At 37.9% G+C, this 18,922-nt stretch overlaps 1 protein-coding gene across 1 annotated transcript; it reads left to right on the top strand.

Annotated features, from left to right (window-relative positions):
• The first annotated feature begins 1,377 nt into the window (after positions 1-1,377).
• Positions 1,378-17,863, top strand: LOC100889839 (serine/threonine-protein kinase greatwall). The gene is made up of 13 exons (XM_030981258.1): positions 1,378-1,528; positions 2,721-2,785; positions 4,734-4,929; positions 6,181-6,320; positions 7,144-7,232; positions 8,724-8,836; positions 9,836-11,170; positions 11,613-11,730; positions 12,334-12,492; positions 14,645-14,758; positions 15,581-15,682; positions 16,490-16,600; positions 17,502-17,863. Exons 1-13 carry the CDS (start codon positions 1,463-1,465, stop codon positions 17,552-17,554), a joined length of 2,661 nt encoding a protein of 886 aa, XP_030837118.1. The 5' UTR covers positions 1,378-1,462; the 3' UTR covers positions 17,555-17,863.
• The last annotated feature ends 1,059 nt before the right edge of the window (positions 17,864-18,922 follow it).

The raw sequence follows: 18,922 nt of genomic DNA, 5'->3' as shown, positions 1-18,922 counted from the left end.
TTCCATGGTATTTAATGCATTTTCCAGTTTGGCGGTGGTGTTGTCACAGAGTGAAACCTTTCCTACTAATTTTTCCAATTCTTTGTTTTTCATTTCCAGTTTGCTTTGTAGGTCAATGACGTCACCCTCAACTCGATCTAATCTTGTCAATATCTCATTCATCTTCTTGTCTATAGCATTACTCACAACAGATGTAAGAAGGTCATTGAACTCTTTATTCTTCAATAGGTCTTTTATAACCAGACAAGTTACAGCTGCAGTTTGTCTGGTATTCACAGACGGGCTAACATTGGACATCCTGAACGTTGAATAGAATTAGAATGACAATAGAATTGCACTTTGATGGAATGTCTTGGGAGTCAATGCTAGTACCGATGACCAGACAGTGAAGAAGATACACAAAATGTCATATGTGGGGCTGAAAGTAAAAACGGTCAGTTATTACACAAACTTGCCTTTCTGCGTAGATCCAAACTACTCCACAATATAAGTTTACAAGTATTCCATATACATCCTGATGATGGCTGGTTAGAATATGATGGTAAAACAAGGGCTAAAAACCGCTAAAAATCACTATTCCAGTATAAAATCCTGACTCGCAATCCTAATTGAGTGTGGGCATCTCTCTCTCTCATTATCTCCCCCCCCCCCCTCCCCCTTAATCCGCCACTGTTTGGGATCATAATGATATAATATTCGTTTGTTTGATTTAGTTCTAGTTTTGTGTTCAATATTGTGACACAAAATCATACAGGTACAAAAAAACATTATAAATAATTGTTTATACATTACAAATTTACTTGTAATCACATAAAGATCGAGAATAGGCCTACGCCCAATGGAAATTATGGTTTTACAATTAACAGAATTCATGAACGCAAGAGATTGCCATCATGAATATTTTTATGCCAACAAATTGAAGACAATAACTGAAGAATGTTTTCAATCGATTGGATATATGCTCGACACAAATAAACCCGATTTGACCGATTTCCCGCATAATAATGAAATCAAGATTGCGTAAAGTATAGGCCTAAAAATATTCCCTCCCCCATTCATGATAAAAGAGAGAATTCAAAACAAACTAAAAACTGATGAATATTTAGAAAGTTTATGCGATTGTCACTTAGTTTGTGAAAACTTTTTCTTATCTAGTTACAGAACTGAGGGAAGACAACAAAAGACTGAATAAGAAGGTGAGATATCTATAAATATGTAAATTAATGAATAATGCTAATGAGATTTTTTTTTAAAAACCTGTATTGACTTATTTATCATTCTACTGGTATGTAGAATGGAGGGGGCGAGGGGAGAGCTAATAAAATGGATAGCATTTACAAACTTACCAGATATCATGCAGGCATGATAGATGTTTGGCGCCCTCTTGAGACGTAAGAACGATCAGCGGCAAAATTGAATTTCAACAAAACAGCTGCGACAAACAACTCAAAAGGGCAACAAAATGGCAAATATGATGTCACAATCATCTTCAAAAATGAACTCCAACGTTCTCAAGACAGAAACACGGGTACGTAAATATATTGGTACAATAAAATGGTTAAATTTGAATGTTTTCCCTCGCATTATTATCTCCTTGTTTAGTGTGTGGTCCCACAAGCTGTGACGTGTGTATTGTTGCTCAAATGTTGCCGAGCTTGTTGTTGATGCTGGACGTGAATGTGTTCAATTACAAAATGAAAATCGATTTCAAATCAAATTCAAGTTTTCTTTGATGATAATTTATGGGACTGCCTTATCCTAGGTATAAACTAACCGTCTATTCGCCTTGATTTTTCAAAACCATCAAAAAGTTTATCAATAGATCTAGATCTAGACCTTCTAAATCTATCTTCATGAATCGAATGATTCATCTCTCTTTTTCAAATTCAAGATGATAAACTCATAAAGATCTTATTTTTCAAGATTTTTTTTTTTGATGGGGGGGGGGGGGGGCGAGTTCAGAAGTGTATCCAGACTCTGACCCGTAACTCCTTCGTAGAGATACAGTAAAATATACTGAAAAGCGACTAGGTTTTTAGATCTAAATCTTCAATTGTTCAAATAGATCTAGTCTAATGGTCATGATTTAAAAGTTTTTATGTTTCTTACCTGTTTCGTGTCAATTTTCGTATCTTTTTTTGAGTATTTTTCCTCAAAACGAAGACTTATAATATACACTTTCTCACAGGATTCACGGCAAACTGCTGCACAATACAATTGCATGTTGTACCAACAGTGGGGTGCGGGTGCGCGCATGTGTTATGTTAGCGACTGTATCTAAGCAATTCATCATTACGATCGTTATATCGTTATTATATTGTTATTATAGGGGGTGGGGGTATATGAAAAAGTTGAAGAGTTGGTAGTATCTGCAACCTCGGTAAACAGCTTTAAAGCCAGACTTGACAAACACTGGAAGAAGGAGCAATATCATTCACCCTTCGCCCAGTTGACACTCCAATTATGACAATCCTGATATGACCCAGCAAGCAAGATACAGATGTAAAATGACTATGGTGCAAGACCCGGAAGCTGGGACACCCCCCCCCCCCCCCTTGAAGTTAGAGCTGGAAGCTTGGCAGCTGGAGACGGCTTTCTTCGGGAAGCTATCAAGGTATTCAAGAGGAAGACAAAGAACAAGATTGTTGTGGAGTTAATTGTGACGTTTGACAGCCACATTTGTTTTCAAATTCATAATCTTGTTTTGTAATTATTTTCAGATGCATCAAGCTCCGACTATTGATGAATTCTCCATCGTAAAACCGATCAGCAGAGGGGCATTTGGGTAAGAACTTTTAAGGCGATCTTTTCTTTTTAAAGGTAAACTCCAGATCTGGTAAAAAAAAGAATTAATTCTCACAGAATCAAACAAAACTTACACTGAATGTTCAAGATTACAAATAAATGAAAACAATTTTGGAAGAAAATGTATACTGGCTGAGTAATGAGCATAGAAAGGCAAGGAAATCAAAGTAGTACTAGCCCCGACACCATGTGTGTTGTCCCATATAAAGCTTTCTGTGTAGTATGTACAGTGCTTGTTACTTTACCAAGACTCTGCCAAATTTATTATGATTTTCATGACTCCAGAACCTTGCAGTGCACACCAATACTTACATGCTACATGATCAACTGTTTCTGATCCATTCCACACCTTTTCTTTCACAATGCAATCGCATTACCAGAACTCACCTTTATCTTTAAGTGGTGATTGAGAGATGGGCTTGGTCGTCGTTTCAATTAGCTTCTGTTTGTTTGTCAGGGAACTTGAAAACACTTAAAGAGTTAATAAACTGGCTTGAACAAAAATAAATGTTCAAAGTCATGGAGAAAAATATTTGGTTGTAAATTTTCAATAACAGATACTCTCCAATTAGTTTATATTTTGGTGATGGCACTTGAAAGACAATTGAAAAGGTTGAAAAGAATGGGCGAAATATAAATGGTTTGCTATTAAAGTCATAAAAATAATATCATTTTGTTATATAACAAATGCTCTACAATATCCATTTTACAATTTCTTGACTACCATAGAGAGAGGTATCTTGTGTATTGGAAAGGAAGGGACACAGACATATTCTTTGCCATCAAGGCCAGGAAGAAATCAGAAAGCGTGAACGTGACAATCTTCTTCTTTTTTTTCCCTCTCTCTTTCAATTTTTGTTCTTTCCTTTATCTTTTAAATTTTTTGACCACCATAGAAAGTTGTTCCTTGCGTATCAGAAAGGCAGGGAGAAGGAGAAGCTCTTTGCCATCAAGGCCATGAAGAAAGCAGTGGTGGTGATCATTCCATTCTCCCCACTACTGATTGTTTGTTTTCTTCATCTTTCAAGTTTTCATTCCTTTTTCTTTTAAATTTCTTGACCACCACAGAAAGGTGTACCTTGCGTATCGGAAAGGCAGGGAGAAGGAGAAGCTCTTTGCCATCAAGGCTATGAAAAAATTTGAGATGATTCACAAGAACATGACCTTCTTCCCACCGATAACAAATTTGTTGTCCATCTTTCAATTCTTTTTGAAATCTTTTGACAATCAAAATGTACCTAGCCTACCAGAAAGCAAGAGATAAGGAAAAGCTCTTTCTTAAGCGACTTAAAGGGATCGTTTAACAATGTTAAATCTGAGCTACATGGTCCTACATGTTACCAGTGTCTATGATATGGTGTAATATTGAAGCCCTAAAAAGATTGCACTTCAAAATGATCAAGAAGTGCCTCAAAAAAGTAAAAATCTTTGAGTGACCGGTTTTACCATACCGGTACTCGTTTTCCCCAATAGACTGTAGTGTTATGAAAACCGTTTGGTGAACGGTTTTCAAAATTTTTAATATCTTGATAATGAGACAGGCGATCGGCTTTTAAAAGTCATGGAGTTCCTGACTGACCTAAAGGTTTATAATTATCATTGCAGCATGAGCTAAATCAAGGATTATTTCTAAAGGATCTAAGACAAAGTTACCGGATCCCTTTAAGCTGTGAAGAAATGATGAACATGACATTCTTCCCACCTATAAAAACATTTTTCTTTATCTTTAAATTTGTCTTTCCTTTTTCTTTTAAATTTCTTGACCATCATAGAAAGGTGTTCCTTGCACATCGGAAAGGAAGGGAGACAGAGATACTCTTTGCCATCAACGCCATGAAAAAACCAGTGATGATTAACAAGAACATGACATTTTTCTTTATCTTTGAATTTTTCTTTCCTTTTTCTTTTAAATTTCTTGACCACCATAGCAAGGTGTACCTTGCGTATCGGAAAGGCAGGGAGAAGGAGAAGCTCTTTGCCATCAAGGCCATGAAGAAATCTGAGATGATTCACAAAAACATGGCCGCCCAAGTGACCACAGAGAGGGATGCTCTGGCTTTGTCCAAGAGTCCTTTTATTGTGCATCTCTACTACTCCATACAGACCACAAAATATATTTATTTAGTGAGTATTGTGCTTTTTTAAGTTCGGGTTCTTAGTAATGTCGTGATATAGCAATGCACACAAAAAGGGAAAAATGAATTGCCCAGAGTCCCAAACATTACCAGCCTACATGATACAAATAAATATCAAGTGGGCCAATAAGTCTAGTTGAAAAGGGGGTCCCTTTATCATCTGTTCAGAACTAGAAACGTCAAAAGTCTAAGTTCACCAATATCCCATAGAAATGCATGTTAATTCTATAAAACATGATTCTATGGGATTTCTAAGAAGTTAAAATGAAGAATGTAATCAGAAACGGGACCGTGGTCTAACAATATATAATTTGTTTGGATCGACAAACATGTTTAATGCCCTTCTCTTGCAATGGTCTCCAGAAATGTTACATTTTTAGTTGTAAAACGTTTTGTTGCAATTTTTGAGGGGTTGGGGTATTTTTTTTCTCCATAAATTGACCCAGCTTCAAATAGAATTACATGCAGTAGAACTGATTTTATCTTCATTGAATATAATGCTTAAGAACTTACAAATAGATATTGATTGAAGTGAAATATATTTGAATCTTTTAAAGCCCTACTGCACTACTTATAGCTACTTGCACCCTCTATATAGCAAACAATACCTAATCGGTGACTGTCGGTCCCTCATGGTCCCCTTTTTCTTATGTTAATTGAGAGCTGATTTGATGAGATAACCATCTGTCAGTGACCGTGAAGGGGGGTCTAATCCCTCCTGGCCAAACTAGTGCAGATAGGCTTTAAAGAAGAAAAAAAAAAAATTGCATTTGTTTGAATAATTGATTTTTGAAGATGATGTTTTATTTTCAAACATAACAACAAAAAAATCATGACCAACTTAGTGACATTTGTTTGAATCGTTGACTTTTTGATGATAATCATTTTTTGTTGTTGCTAACCCTGGGGGGTGTTTCACAAAGATACTTAGTTGAACTTAACTCTAAGTTGGACTTAAAAATTATGGAAAGCCATTAGCATCCTTGAAAATATTTTGTAGAAGTTATTTTAAAAGGCATAAAATGTTGATTTAAATCATTAATATTTTCTATTATCAAGGAGATTTCATGTTCTTGATGTGGAATTGATGAAATGTCTAAAAAATATTGAATTTTCGCTTTTGAATATATTTCATTATAAGGCTACAAATGGCTCTCCATAATATTTAAATCCAACTTAGAGTTAAGTTTGACTTAATAGAATCTTTGTGAAACACCCCCCTGATCTGAATGATACACAGGTGATGGAGTACCTGATTGGAGGTGATGTGAAGTCTCTGCTCCATGTTTGCGGCTATTTTGATGAGCGCACTGCTCTGATGTACACAGCTGAAGTCGTGCTGGCTCTTGAGTATCTTCATAAGCATGGCATCATTCACAGGTTCGTCATCAAATTTCATGTAAAATGACTTGAGTTTTCTCCTCTCATTTAGTTTCTCGCCTTCCTAAAAAGCTTACATTTTAAAAGTACAGAAATAAATTGACTACCATTGTAACATTGATACGTGGAGAGTGATTTATTTTGATTTATTTGCTCACATACATAAAAAGCTCATATTTTAGAAATACAAAAATAAGTTGATGGGTGAAGAAGAGTGATAATAAAATAGTAAACATAAAGAAATTCTAAAATTGTTATTTTTCTATTCTTCAACTAAGTCAGGTACTCTAGTCATCTCTGTTTAAATGAAAAATTAATTAATATTATAGTCCTAGTAAAAAAACACATCTCTTTGATATTTATATTTATTGAGTATATAATCTCCCGATCGAGAGCTTGTTCTAATTTGAAATAATTATTCTTTGGTAACTGGTTTATACAGATCCGTCACTACTCCATTTTGACTACTATCTCAATGCATAGACCAAAAGGCCGGGCAAAATGGTCAATCTGTAATGTGGAAAGTTCTACTTTAATAAAAACATTTTTCTGCTTCTTCTATTTTGAAATAATTATCCTTTATTAGCTGTTTCATTCAGAAGCGTCACTAATTGTCCCTACTCCATTTTGGCTACTACATGTATCTCTATGGATAGACCAATAACCAGGCAAAATGCTCGTCTGTAAAAAGGAAAGTGACACTTTAAATGAATATCTTGCTTGTTCATATGTTCTTTTTTGAAATAATTATCCTTTAGTAACTATTTTATACGGAAGCATCACTAACTGTCAATACTCCATTTTGACTATTATATCCATGCAGAGACCTAAAGCCTGACAACATGCTGATTTCAAACGAAGGCCACATTAAACTCACTGACTTTGGTCTCTCTAAGATATCCATGGACCACAGTAAGTTACCTCAAATTACTTCTTCATATTATTATTTTTTTTTTCTTTTTCTTTTTCTGCATGGTTCAACAGTTAACATAGTATGATCATGACCACCATGGTAGTAAACACTAGATTACGATCATTATATATTTGCAATTGTCAATAATAAAGAAGCATACAGAGGTATGACATACAATGTATGAGGTATTACATTCAATCATCTAGGGTGAATACAGTAGAAATGTCAGAGCTGTTGTAAAATCTAATTAATTAATGAATTAATTACCTAATTAAAATTGGGTAGCATTCATGGGATCGCATGGTGAAAATAACTCTATAGAAGAAAAGTTAATTACGTGCTACATGTACATACAAGTATAAGTGAGTATTGTATTACTCTTTTCTTTCTTTTTTCTTTTTCTTTTTTGTTGATACACATAATGACATCAATTCCATCTTGATGGAAATCACATACAGTAAATAGCTCTGCAAACTGGTATGGGTATGCAAGTATGAACTGCTGATATACAAGGCACCTTAATTTGTCCCAAAATTTTAACTCCTTTTCTGGATATGGCAAGTCCTGCTTGTGTTACCAATTGATGAAATGAAATGATTGATTTTTATTTCTCATGCAAAACATAATACAAAAATAATTATATCACAACAAATATGTAATGAAACGATAAATATAGTGGAAATAGCACGAGAAAAGAGGAACTAACTTGAAGCAGAGCTTGTTGAAGTGTTAGTTCCTCAGATGCAAATTTTACAATAAAACATGAACAAAGTATGCTTATAGATCAATAAATACGGTAGACAATATGTAGCTAGGAAGAAGGAAAAAAAAAGAAGAAAAAAATGAGGAAGAAAAAGAAAAGAAAAGAAAAAAAAATGAATGGAGGAAAATAAGGGTGGGAGAAAGCAAGACAAACCATCTGTTCACTAGTACTCAACCTTCACTCTGCATTTTTTAGCAGACATTTTTTTTCAATTTGAAAGAATAACTCATACTCATAGTGCTTGTCATATTCTCAAGACGACGGATAGTCAACCTGGTCGAAACGTCGAGCCACTCATCCTCTCCAAGCGCTATAGTTCTCCTTAGAACTATAAGCTAAAAAAATCTTTTTCAGGATTACACACCCCCAAGAAAGATTACTGAGTCAGAGTCCTTTTCAGGACTCCTCAATCCTCTCTCCCTCTCTCTCTCTCTCTCTCTCTCTCTCTCAAATGGTGCACCCACAAGCCTACTGTATAAATAAATCTTCTCTCAAAATTCTTAAGAAAGCCCTTAAGATTTAGATTTCTTTGTGCAATAGAGTCATATTTTTCTGTATTATGTTTATCCAAGTTACTAATGTAAAGCGCAAAGAGATTGTATAAATTGTAATCAATTATGCACTATGCCACTATACAAATTAACATCATTATTCTCATTTCTAGAAATGTAAGTACTCCCATTCTTCTTTTGCCTGTCATTTAGAATTTTGTTCTCCTTTTTCTCAGAAATCAACGTATCCGATATCCTTGGTACGCCCTCTGTGGTGAAACCCCTACGGTCAGATTCGTTTTACCGAACACCAGGACAGGTTCTCTCATTGACCACCAACCTGACATTTGTAAGTTCACAAAGCTTTTTACACATGTCATGTGCACAAACCTTTTATGACAGAATTTTCTTCAAATTGGCAACACCCTTTCACGGTTTATTTATAGGCCGCCATTATAATTTGTGCGTAAACAATGCGTCATCCATGTTTTCAGATGCGTATGTATCATTGCGTCAATGCCTGCGCTATGCACTGACATCATTTTGACATGGGCACCAATTTACTCTTGTAACCGTGAAAGGGTCTATTGTTTTTCAAATTGGCAACAATTATTTTTTCTCTTATTGCTACCTTGTCAGAATAATATGTAATGGGCAAGAATGTGTCAACAATTTGAATAAATGGCCAACTTAGATCGTAAAAAAAAGAAGATTTTTAATGGCTCGACGTGTTGCCAATTCAAGGATTTTAAAGCATATTTTTTTTAATTCCGGGCATCAAACATAACATAATCATGAAACAAAAAATGGATGCAGTGTGTGGAGAAATATATGCCCTTTCTACTCATGTATCTGGCATGTTTTTAGGGCTCCCGGTCAAAATTTATGGAGCCAAACCACAAAATGTTGAATGATTGTTTCAAAAGGGTAAAACCGGCTGAAAAAAATTGTCATGGCAAAATGAAGTTACATATGAAGAAAGGTACACTACACATTCTTTATCTTAAAAAAAACCCCACAAATTTGTAACTACACTAGGTAGCAGATCTATACATTTTTCAATTTACAATTTCACTCTGACAGGTCATTCATGTACACTCAAAATTTGTAAAACTCTTTAGCTCTCAACTTGACACTGTACTAACAACATTTATAATGCGCACATATCCACCCCAAGGGATGCTCAAGGCGCCTTAACAAATTTGGAAATTATTACCACCCGGCGCTTTACGTAGCGTGTAACCTAGTCAGAATGCTATGTTTTTCTCTGATCTCTTTGCAAACTAACAGTTATAAAAAAAACAATGTGTCATGTGAGGTTTTATTGAATATTTCCTTTTTTTTTAAGGACACTCCTGGAGCAGTGCTGGAGGAAAAATTCCGGCACCTGAGGCACACTCCGCTCTCCTCACCCCTCTTAACATCGGTCAACAGACAAGGCCTGCCCCGCCCCAGTAGTCTTGGTGATCTGCTCTCCGACTTAAACCGTGACAAGCGCCCTCACGCATCCTCTCACGATGATGCCTCTCGTCACGGAAGAGACAGTATAAGCGTCGCTCTTGCAGATAGAATACTATCTGCAGCAAGTGAAGGTTCGCAAGCGAGCAGTAGAGGACGTCCACAGGAAGACGCCGGATCCGGATGTCAAAGGTCAGCTCGATTTGGGAGGTCAGCGACGAGACAAGGAGGGAGAGAGAGGGATGTTGTGTTTGAGACACCGGTAGGGCGAGCACCCGTGAGCCGCCCCTCGATCCATCTGAGCTTCAGCGATGAAAGAAGACAATCGGGCCCTGAGGCTGCTCAGCAGACGTCAAACGAAGGGCAGTCGATGGCGTCATCGCCGACTGAAGACGTAGCTCTGTTGGGATCGGGAAGCGAAGTTCGGGGCCGGAAGAGACATCTCTCGCAGGTTGAGATGAGCCCTATCTCGCTCCGTGCTTCCAAGGGTTGCGTCAGGATGCTGGGATCCGGATCCCACAGTGGCCTGACCACGGAGATTCAGGGTCTGAGCCTGAAACTATTTGTGGCTGATGGAGAGGGTGAGGAGGAGGAGGAGGAATCAAACACTGGTTGCCATAGAAACAGACTAAGCGATGCGGACAGCCTCGATAGTAGTCTGAGCATCGAGGACATGGAGTCAATCAGAGCCAAGAGTTTTGAAGGAGTGGACTCTGAAGGATCAAAGAATGTTGGCCAGGTTGATTCAGAAGGAGGTAGCATTAGAGACAGCTGCTATGGCAGTGGGTCAAGACTGTCCGGCGGTGGCGCAGAGGGAGGCAGCTCCTCGTTTTGTCTGGACCACGGTGACGGCAGTCTTTCAGGTCTGGATCTGGATGCGTCGAGGTCATCGGCGGCCGACCCTGCCGAGAAAGAAGCGGTCAAAGTTCGGAGGTCATCGGGAAAGAAGAATGTCAGCTTTGACCTTGACGTCAGTATGGATTGCAAGTCTGAAGCATCGGATGTGAAAATGCCAGGTGACGTGTCCGAGTCTTGCCATGATGATGATGACCTGTCGCGGAAGGGTCAGTTGGAGCCAAGTCCGATGGGAGATGGGAGGAGCCAAAGTCTTGTATCCAACCAATCAGAGAGTAGTATGAAGTCATGTGATCTGCAGGAGAGGAGTGCTCTTTCTGAACTGACAAACTTTTCGCCTGATGATACCACGAGGATGAACATAAAACCTGTAAGTGTCATTGAAATAATCTTTTTATTGCTAATTATGGATATTACATTTTATATTTTATGGTTTTGCCTGATTCGGAGGTATGTAATTTCTCTGTTGCAGGATCTCTGTATGAACAGAATGCATGGGACTTTAAGATATTTTAGTCAATTTCCAGCCTATGTAGAGAAAACCACCTGGCACTGTGACACAAATACATTCAATTTTGTAATTACTTTTTGCTGTTTCTGTTCATCTGTTAATACCTTTGTGAGACAACCGTTTGTTTAGCAAAGTCGTACAATTTTTCCACTTTTGGCTTATGGGTCTACCAGAAAAGTTAAAAGAACGTTTGAATTATCACCAACTTTTCTGCTGGATACAAAGTAAGGTTAGAGATATTATTATGAGGACGTATTGCATTCATCTAGTTTTGTCTGCACCCCTTTCTTGAATCTTTTAGAGAAATGCCTCAACTCCCGGCCCCCAAGGAACAAGGCACACCCCGCTCAGAATAGCTTTCCGCACCCCTGGGCAACTTCCCTATGTCACTCCGGCTAGAATCCGCTACAAGACGCCTGGTAAGTTAAAACAGCTTCTAGTGATCTAAGAATGAGACACACCCCTCTCAGTGATGCTTTCCGCTCCCCTGAAAATGTATGTCACCCTGGCTAAAAGACTTCTTGACAATGTGGTTTCATGACTAATGGAGCGTTGCAAGAAAGTTGCAATCAATTGCAAATCACCAAAATCAAGCATAAGTAATTGCAAATTTGCAATTGCTCGCAACCTAACTTTCTTGCAACGCCCCAAAGAAACAGAGAGAGAGAGAGGGGGGGGGGGGGGGGGGGAAGGGGGGGGGGAGGGGGGAATAAAAGCTAGATCTAGTCAATTGTTAAAACTGTAATCCTAACAAGATCCTAAGAAATTTAGCAGACTAGTGGGGTGTTGCAAGAAAGTGGAGTTGCAGTCGATTGCAAATATCAGTTGCAAATTTTTTTTGTAGTAGTAACATTTTTGACAGTGGTAGTAATTTTCTTATTGTCATTTTTTTTATTTCTCTCTCTTCATCTCTCTCTCTCTATGTTTCTCTTTTCTCTGTCTTCCTTTTTGTCTTTCCATCTTTCTCCCTTTTCTTTACCACCCCTTTCTTTACCACCCCTTTCTCTCTTTCCCTCTCCCAGGTCGAGGTACCCTCATAACCCCCGGCCCCACACCTCTTCGGACTCCAAAGAGTTGCAAACGGCGCCCTCAGCAGGCTGCGTGTGGACAACCACAGGAGGAGAGGATTCTGGGAACGCCGGACTACTTAGCTCCTGAACTGCTATTGCAACAGCCTCACGGTAATATCTGCACATTAGGGGCCTGTTACATAAAACTTAACATTGATTGTAACTTTGGTATCAGTGGTAACTTCCATGGAAACCTTGATTTGATTGGCTGTTGAGTGATGTTGCCATGGTATTTAATATTGACGGCACAGTGGCGATCGATAGTAAGTTCCATACATCAGGGCCCAGATTCTGTTCGTCAATAAGCTATCCATGATAATATTAGCTTTGCTTGTATACAGTTAACAATTAAATCATTAATGCCCTTTATACCAAGTTGTATCATTTTTTAAAAGCTTGTACTCAAGGAATTTCTTACTGCCATGTACCCGTGCACCTCACCTGGGTGGAATGCAAATGTAGATTAATATCTTGCCAAAAGACCTGTACTTGTTGCTGTTGGATTATATTTCAAGGCAATTCAGTAAAAACTGACTATTTATGCCTAAAAACCACCTGCCTTTAAAGTAGATATTCATTGATTTTAAAAACTAACTTTATTTTCATTATTGCAAAGTTGAAACTTTGATTCGACAAGATTATCAAAATTCAATGCTTGGAAACATTTTAAGTAAAGATTATTATAAATTAAAGAATGCTGAAATACAGCCCCGGCATAGCACCTGAAGAGCTCTCCGAGCGCTGCTGAGATGTGTGAGATCACAGTATGGACATGACTTGCACAAGCAGATGATGTCCCATGACATCTCACACATTTTCAATGCCTGTGTTTTCATCTTCTCTTGAATTCTATCTCTTACTTCACTACAGTCAGGCTAAATGTAAAATCTATTGCCTCACTTTAAACCCTGTGCATTGTTTTATTTTGATGACAAATGCAGCGATACAAAAATAAAGGAATCTGTCGCTTGTAAACAAAATAAGGCGCCATTGTATATTCAGCTGCACACACCGGGGTATGTTCGGCGTTTCAAGAGGGAACGCATGCCGTCCTTAATATCATTCCGGGGCTTTTCAATTTGAAAGTCTGGTTTCTTTGATCGTTAATTAACCCCTATCCTGTGTATTTACAAGCAAAAGATTTTAGTTATCAGAATCGGGTCATATCCCCTTTTGAATGGTTTGACATGCCTTTACATTTATATACACTAAACTCATTATAATTTGAGAAGTAATAGCTTTGCAATTATGTCCATTCTCTATGGGATGTCGTCTGCTTGGGCAGTGTTGGTCCATATTGTGACGTCATTAAAACATCGTTATTTTTCCGGCGAATCTCTCGTATATCCCAGCTGCTATGGAGGTGGTTGTATTTGTATTTGTATAAATCACCCGATATGTAGTTGACCTAAAACTTGTCCGATGGCCATCTGTTAGCTTACCAGTTCCTAGTGATACATTAGTTGACATATATGTGATCTTCTTTGAATTTCACCTTTAAAGGCATCATTTAACAATGTTAAATTTGAGATGTGCGGCCCGGCCTACGTGGTATCAGTGTCTGTGATATGGTGTAATATTGAAGCCCTAAAAAAAATGCGCTTCAAAATGATCAAGAAATGCCTCAAAAAGGTAAAAATCTTTGAGTGACCGGTTTTACCATACTTGTTTTCTCCAATAGACTGTACTCTTATGAAAACCATTAGGAAAATGCAAAATTTGATTTCGATTTCAAATCAGAGATATCTTGATAATCAGACTGGCGATCGGCTTGTAAAAGTCATGGGGTTCCTGACTGACCCAAAGGTTTATAATTATCATTGCAGCATGAGTTAAATCCATGATTTTGTTTCAGAATCTGAGACAAACTTGCCCAATCCTTACAAAAAATAAATCCTGTCCTGAAAGAATTAAAAGAAGTCACTTGTCAGTCTCAATGTGCAGAAGGCCATAATTGCTGACACTAGACTTGGTGGATAATACCAATCATTAACGTGTGTACAGGTATTAGGCCTGCACACAGCAAACCCTTTGGCCAATCGAGAGTCTTCGGGTGTCGGAAAAGTGAGATAATGACTTTACCATGTGGGGGGAATCGATGGAAAACACAGTACGTTACAAAAGGCCTGGTGGTCATACAACTAAAGGCTAATTCTGGTGATTGACAGCACCTCTTATTGGGTAAACACCCAAACACTGTTGAATTCCCCATGAGAGCTAACTACTGAGTGACTTTAAACGGCTGACTTTTTTTGTGTTGCAGGTATAGGAGTTGACTGGTGGGCGCTGGGGGTGTGTCTGTATGAGTTTCTGATCGGCATTCCTCCCTTCTGTGATAGCGAACCAGATCTCGTTTTCCAAAACATACTCAGTCGAGGTAAGTTCAAATTCCTTATTGATATCACTGAGCTCTTTGTTATAAGATGCACTAATTTAAAGCGCCGTACATTTATGAAGAGGAGGATAGTTCTCCCTAAATCTGCATTTTCAAAGTTAGGCAAAATTCTGACAAATCACACAATGGGTATGAGGACCAGAATAACAGTACTAAATTGTTACATCTACCCAGTACTTGTGTATGGTAATGAAACATGGACTTAAGCCTCTCATACTAAAAAGCATTTGGAAAGTTGCGAAATGTGGTTTTTAAGAAGAATGATGAAAATCCCTTGGACTGATAGAGTTAGTTATAAGGAAGTTCTTAGAAGAGCTGGAGTGCATAGGAAAATGATACGTGAGATGTTGATTAATAGACAGTTGCAATTCATGGGTCACATTCAGGCGCGATAGCTGAGTCGGTGGAGCAGTGGTCTCGTTATCCGGTGACCCGGGCTCGAAATAAAGTCGATGCCGTAGTGCCCTTTGGTAAGGCACTAATCCTCATTACCAGGTCTTCTGGTTGCTTACTTCTTAGCTGTCAGGTAAAATAACCACCACTATCACTATCATTGCATGTAAAGAAGGCCTAGGGAATCTTGCTGTGACAGGGAAAATTGTCGGAAGGAGGAGTAGGATACTTTGGATGGACAGTCTGCAGAAATTGTTTGAGGAGAGAGGAGTGAAAGAACTGGGAGTGGTGCAAATAGAGAAGGCTAGGATCTGAGGGTTGTGGAACACGTACAACAACATATTGATTGTAGGGAGGGGTTTGTATCATAATGTAATTTCACCCCATTATGATTTTTTTTCTTCATTGTAGACCTGTCCTGGCCCGAAGGTGATGAAGCTATATCAGTGATAGCCCAGGACCTTATCGAGAAGCTTCTTACATTAGCCCCTGAAGATAGACCTACAGCAATAGGTAAGAACTTATAGAACTTGTGGAGGTGCGTGTCATGGTATAGTATATTGACTGCTATGAGAGGCACTGCTGTTTCTATAGGCTCAAGGGGACGGTACATCCTGCTATGTTATCAAAAATCTCCTTACGCTAGCCCCTGAAGACAGGCCTACAGCAACAGGTAAGAAGAGAACTTGTGGAGGTATGTGTCATGGTATAGTATAGATATATATTGACTGCTATGAGAGGCATCGCTGTTTCTATAGGCTCAAGGGCACGTTACATCCTGCTATGACCCCTCGGCGAGCCCCTGAAGATAGGCCTATATCAATATGTATGAAGAGAATTTAAGGAGGTACGTGTCATGGTATAGATATATTGACTGCTATGAGAAGCATCGCTGTTTCTATAGGCTCAAGGGGATGTTACATCCTGCTATGTTATTGAGAATCATCTTACGTTAGCCCCTCAAGACAGACCTACAGCAATAGGTAAGAAGAGAATTTGTGGAGGTACATGTCATGGTATAGTATATTGACTGCTATGAGAGGCATCACTGTTTCTATAGGCTAAAGGGGACGTTACATCCTGCTATGACCCCTCAAATTGCCAAATCTCTACTGTACAATGTCTTCCTTTAATACACATAAAATCATGAGTTTGAATGCGCCGTAGGGTTTGATTAGTTTCACAATTGCAAATCCTAACAGTATAATATGTAACTATATAATTCTGTTTATCTTATTTTTCTGCTTTCGTACAAATCAACTCATTACAAGGGTTGGATTGCCCTTTAATGATATTATTGAACTGTTTTGTCTTTATCAGATGTAAAGCAACATGAGTTTCTTCATGACCTTGATTGGGATCATGTAAGGGAGATGGAGCCTCCGTTTGTACCCGCCCCCGACGACGAAACGGACACGACATACTTTGATGGTGAGAACACTAACCCTTGAGCTCATTCAGATATGAAGAGTTAAACTGCTGCATTTAAAGTGATTGGGTAGCTTTGTCTCAGATTGCTGAAACAAAATCCTGCATTTAGCTCATGCTGCATTCATAATTATAAACCTGTAGGTCGGTCAGGAACCCCATAACTTTTACAAGCCCATCGCCTGTCTGATTGTCAAGATATTTATGACTGGAAATCCAAATTTAAAAATTTGTTTTCCTAACGGTTTTTATCACACTACAGTCTATTGGGGTAAATGAGTATGGTAAAACCGGTCACTCAAAGATTTTTACTTTTTTTGAGGCACTTCATGATCATTTTGATGCGTAATTTTTTTTAGGGGTTCAATATTACATCATATCACAGACACTGATAACATGTAGTGCAATGCATCTCAGATATAACATTGTTAAACGATGCCTTTAAGAAATAATGTGTAAAATGAATGGCAATTGCACACAACACACGTCCTGTGCTCTTATTTGTGTATATACAGATAATTTGTAACACGTATTATGCTTCAATACGTCATGAAAAAAACACTGCAGTTTTGGAGCAGCATATCATGAGTCTGATAAGTTTGCTGATTGCAAATCCTCACAGTATTTTAATGCATGTACTGTACAATACACCCTTTCACGGTTAAAGCCTCCATTTTAATTTGCGAGTAAACATTGGGTCATCAATGTTTTCAGATGCCCATGTATTATTGCGTCACTGCCTGCGCTGTGCGCTCACATCATATTGACATGGGCTAATGTCAGCTGTGAAAGGGTGTAATTCAGGCTCTTTTGCATGAAAATTTTATGGACACTTGCAATTTTCTTATAATGAATTCAAAGGCTAACCGCCCTTTCTTCCTTTACTTCCCTTTTCTATTTTCAGCCCGGAATAAAGCTTGCAATTTGGACTTGTCATCAGGATCATTTGCATCTTGACTCTGCAGATGAAATGCTTCTAAAACAAAGCTTTGAAAAGGAGGACATTGTACAGTAGAGGTTTGATTAGATATGACTTGATTTGATTTCATTTGATTTGTGTGAGCAAGGGAAATTGATATTAAAGACACATACAAGTGGAGTCTCAAGGGGAATTTGTCACTGTTCAGATGTTTCCCCAATAAGCAAGTTTGTAAATAGCTCTGGACCGCATGACCCCAAAATATCCACAGATCTTAGACACGATGGATACTTCCCACCTGTGCATTTTAGAATAATCACTGCCAAAGTGATGGAGGTGCTTCATGAATACCTTTTGTTTGCCTCTTGAGAAGAATACTTCCACCTGTGTATCAGATAAATGTACTGTTGGTGCATAAATGAATACTGATTACACAACTTTCATGAGCGCGATGAGAGTATTCGTCTCAATGGTTTTACAATTTGGGTACGAACCCTTTTTTCAATGACAAATGACAAAAGTCATAGACAAATCTGCTGATAACCAATCAGAAGCAAGGATTTCATTAGCTTATAACAACAAAATGTCATTTGTCACTGATGACAAGTTTTGCGAATTGGGGCCCAGTTCTTCTGTACTAGGTCTTCAACCTTTCCCATTTCCTGATTATAAGTCTATTTTGAGTCTATGTTAAACTGGCTGGCCCAGAACTCTAACTTTATCTTTAAACCAGATTTAATTTATGGAATAACTTTAAAGGTAATACAAAGTTTTGGTATGGGGTCATGACTTTCGTTCAAATGAACATAGTGGAAGCATATGCGATTTTACAATATTCAATGATCGTTGTCGCGGTTGAAATCAAGTCTTTAGTGATGAAATTATAATAAATAATTGTTATGTTGTATAGCTCCCTCACAAGACTGATATTACTTTAGCTTTAAAACAATGTTTCTTGACTACAATCGACCGATTTGCTATTCCAGTTTGGAAATTATATATCAGAACTGCATATTCTGAGAATTTCATCGTCGCAGCTACCATGGAATGGCCGTAGATCATTTTGGTATTTGAAATTTCCAGGGAGCACTGGTTAATTTTGATTATTCAATTTTTGCGAAAGCAGAATTATTTAGGGGCTAAATTTTCTAGTGCTTATAATACATCCACAGGGGCATCCAAATATATCAACATTTTAAAGAATTACTATCCATCCAATTTTCAAAATTCCCCAAAACTTTGCTTTACCTTTAAGGAATATCCCTTTGAATACATGCTACACTGTGTTAGATAAGCCTTACATGCATAGTCCCTTTTCTAGAATATTGTATAATTATGAAAACAATTATAATACATTTCAATTTTACATAGAGACACAAAGGGTCACCCATTATTAATTTATGTTT

This window comes from Strongylocentrotus purpuratus, unplaced genomic scaffold (assembly GCF_000002235.5).
Source record: "Strongylocentrotus purpuratus isolate Spur 01 unplaced genomic scaffold, Spur_5.0 spur5_contig_821, whole genome shotgun sequence".
In the NCBI taxonomy this organism is placed as follows: domain Eukaryota; kingdom Metazoa; phylum Echinodermata; class Echinoidea; order Camarodonta; family Strongylocentrotidae; genus Strongylocentrotus; species Strongylocentrotus purpuratus.
Note: the sequence above shows the minus strand (reverse complement) of the source record. Positions and strands in the feature narration are given on the sequence as shown.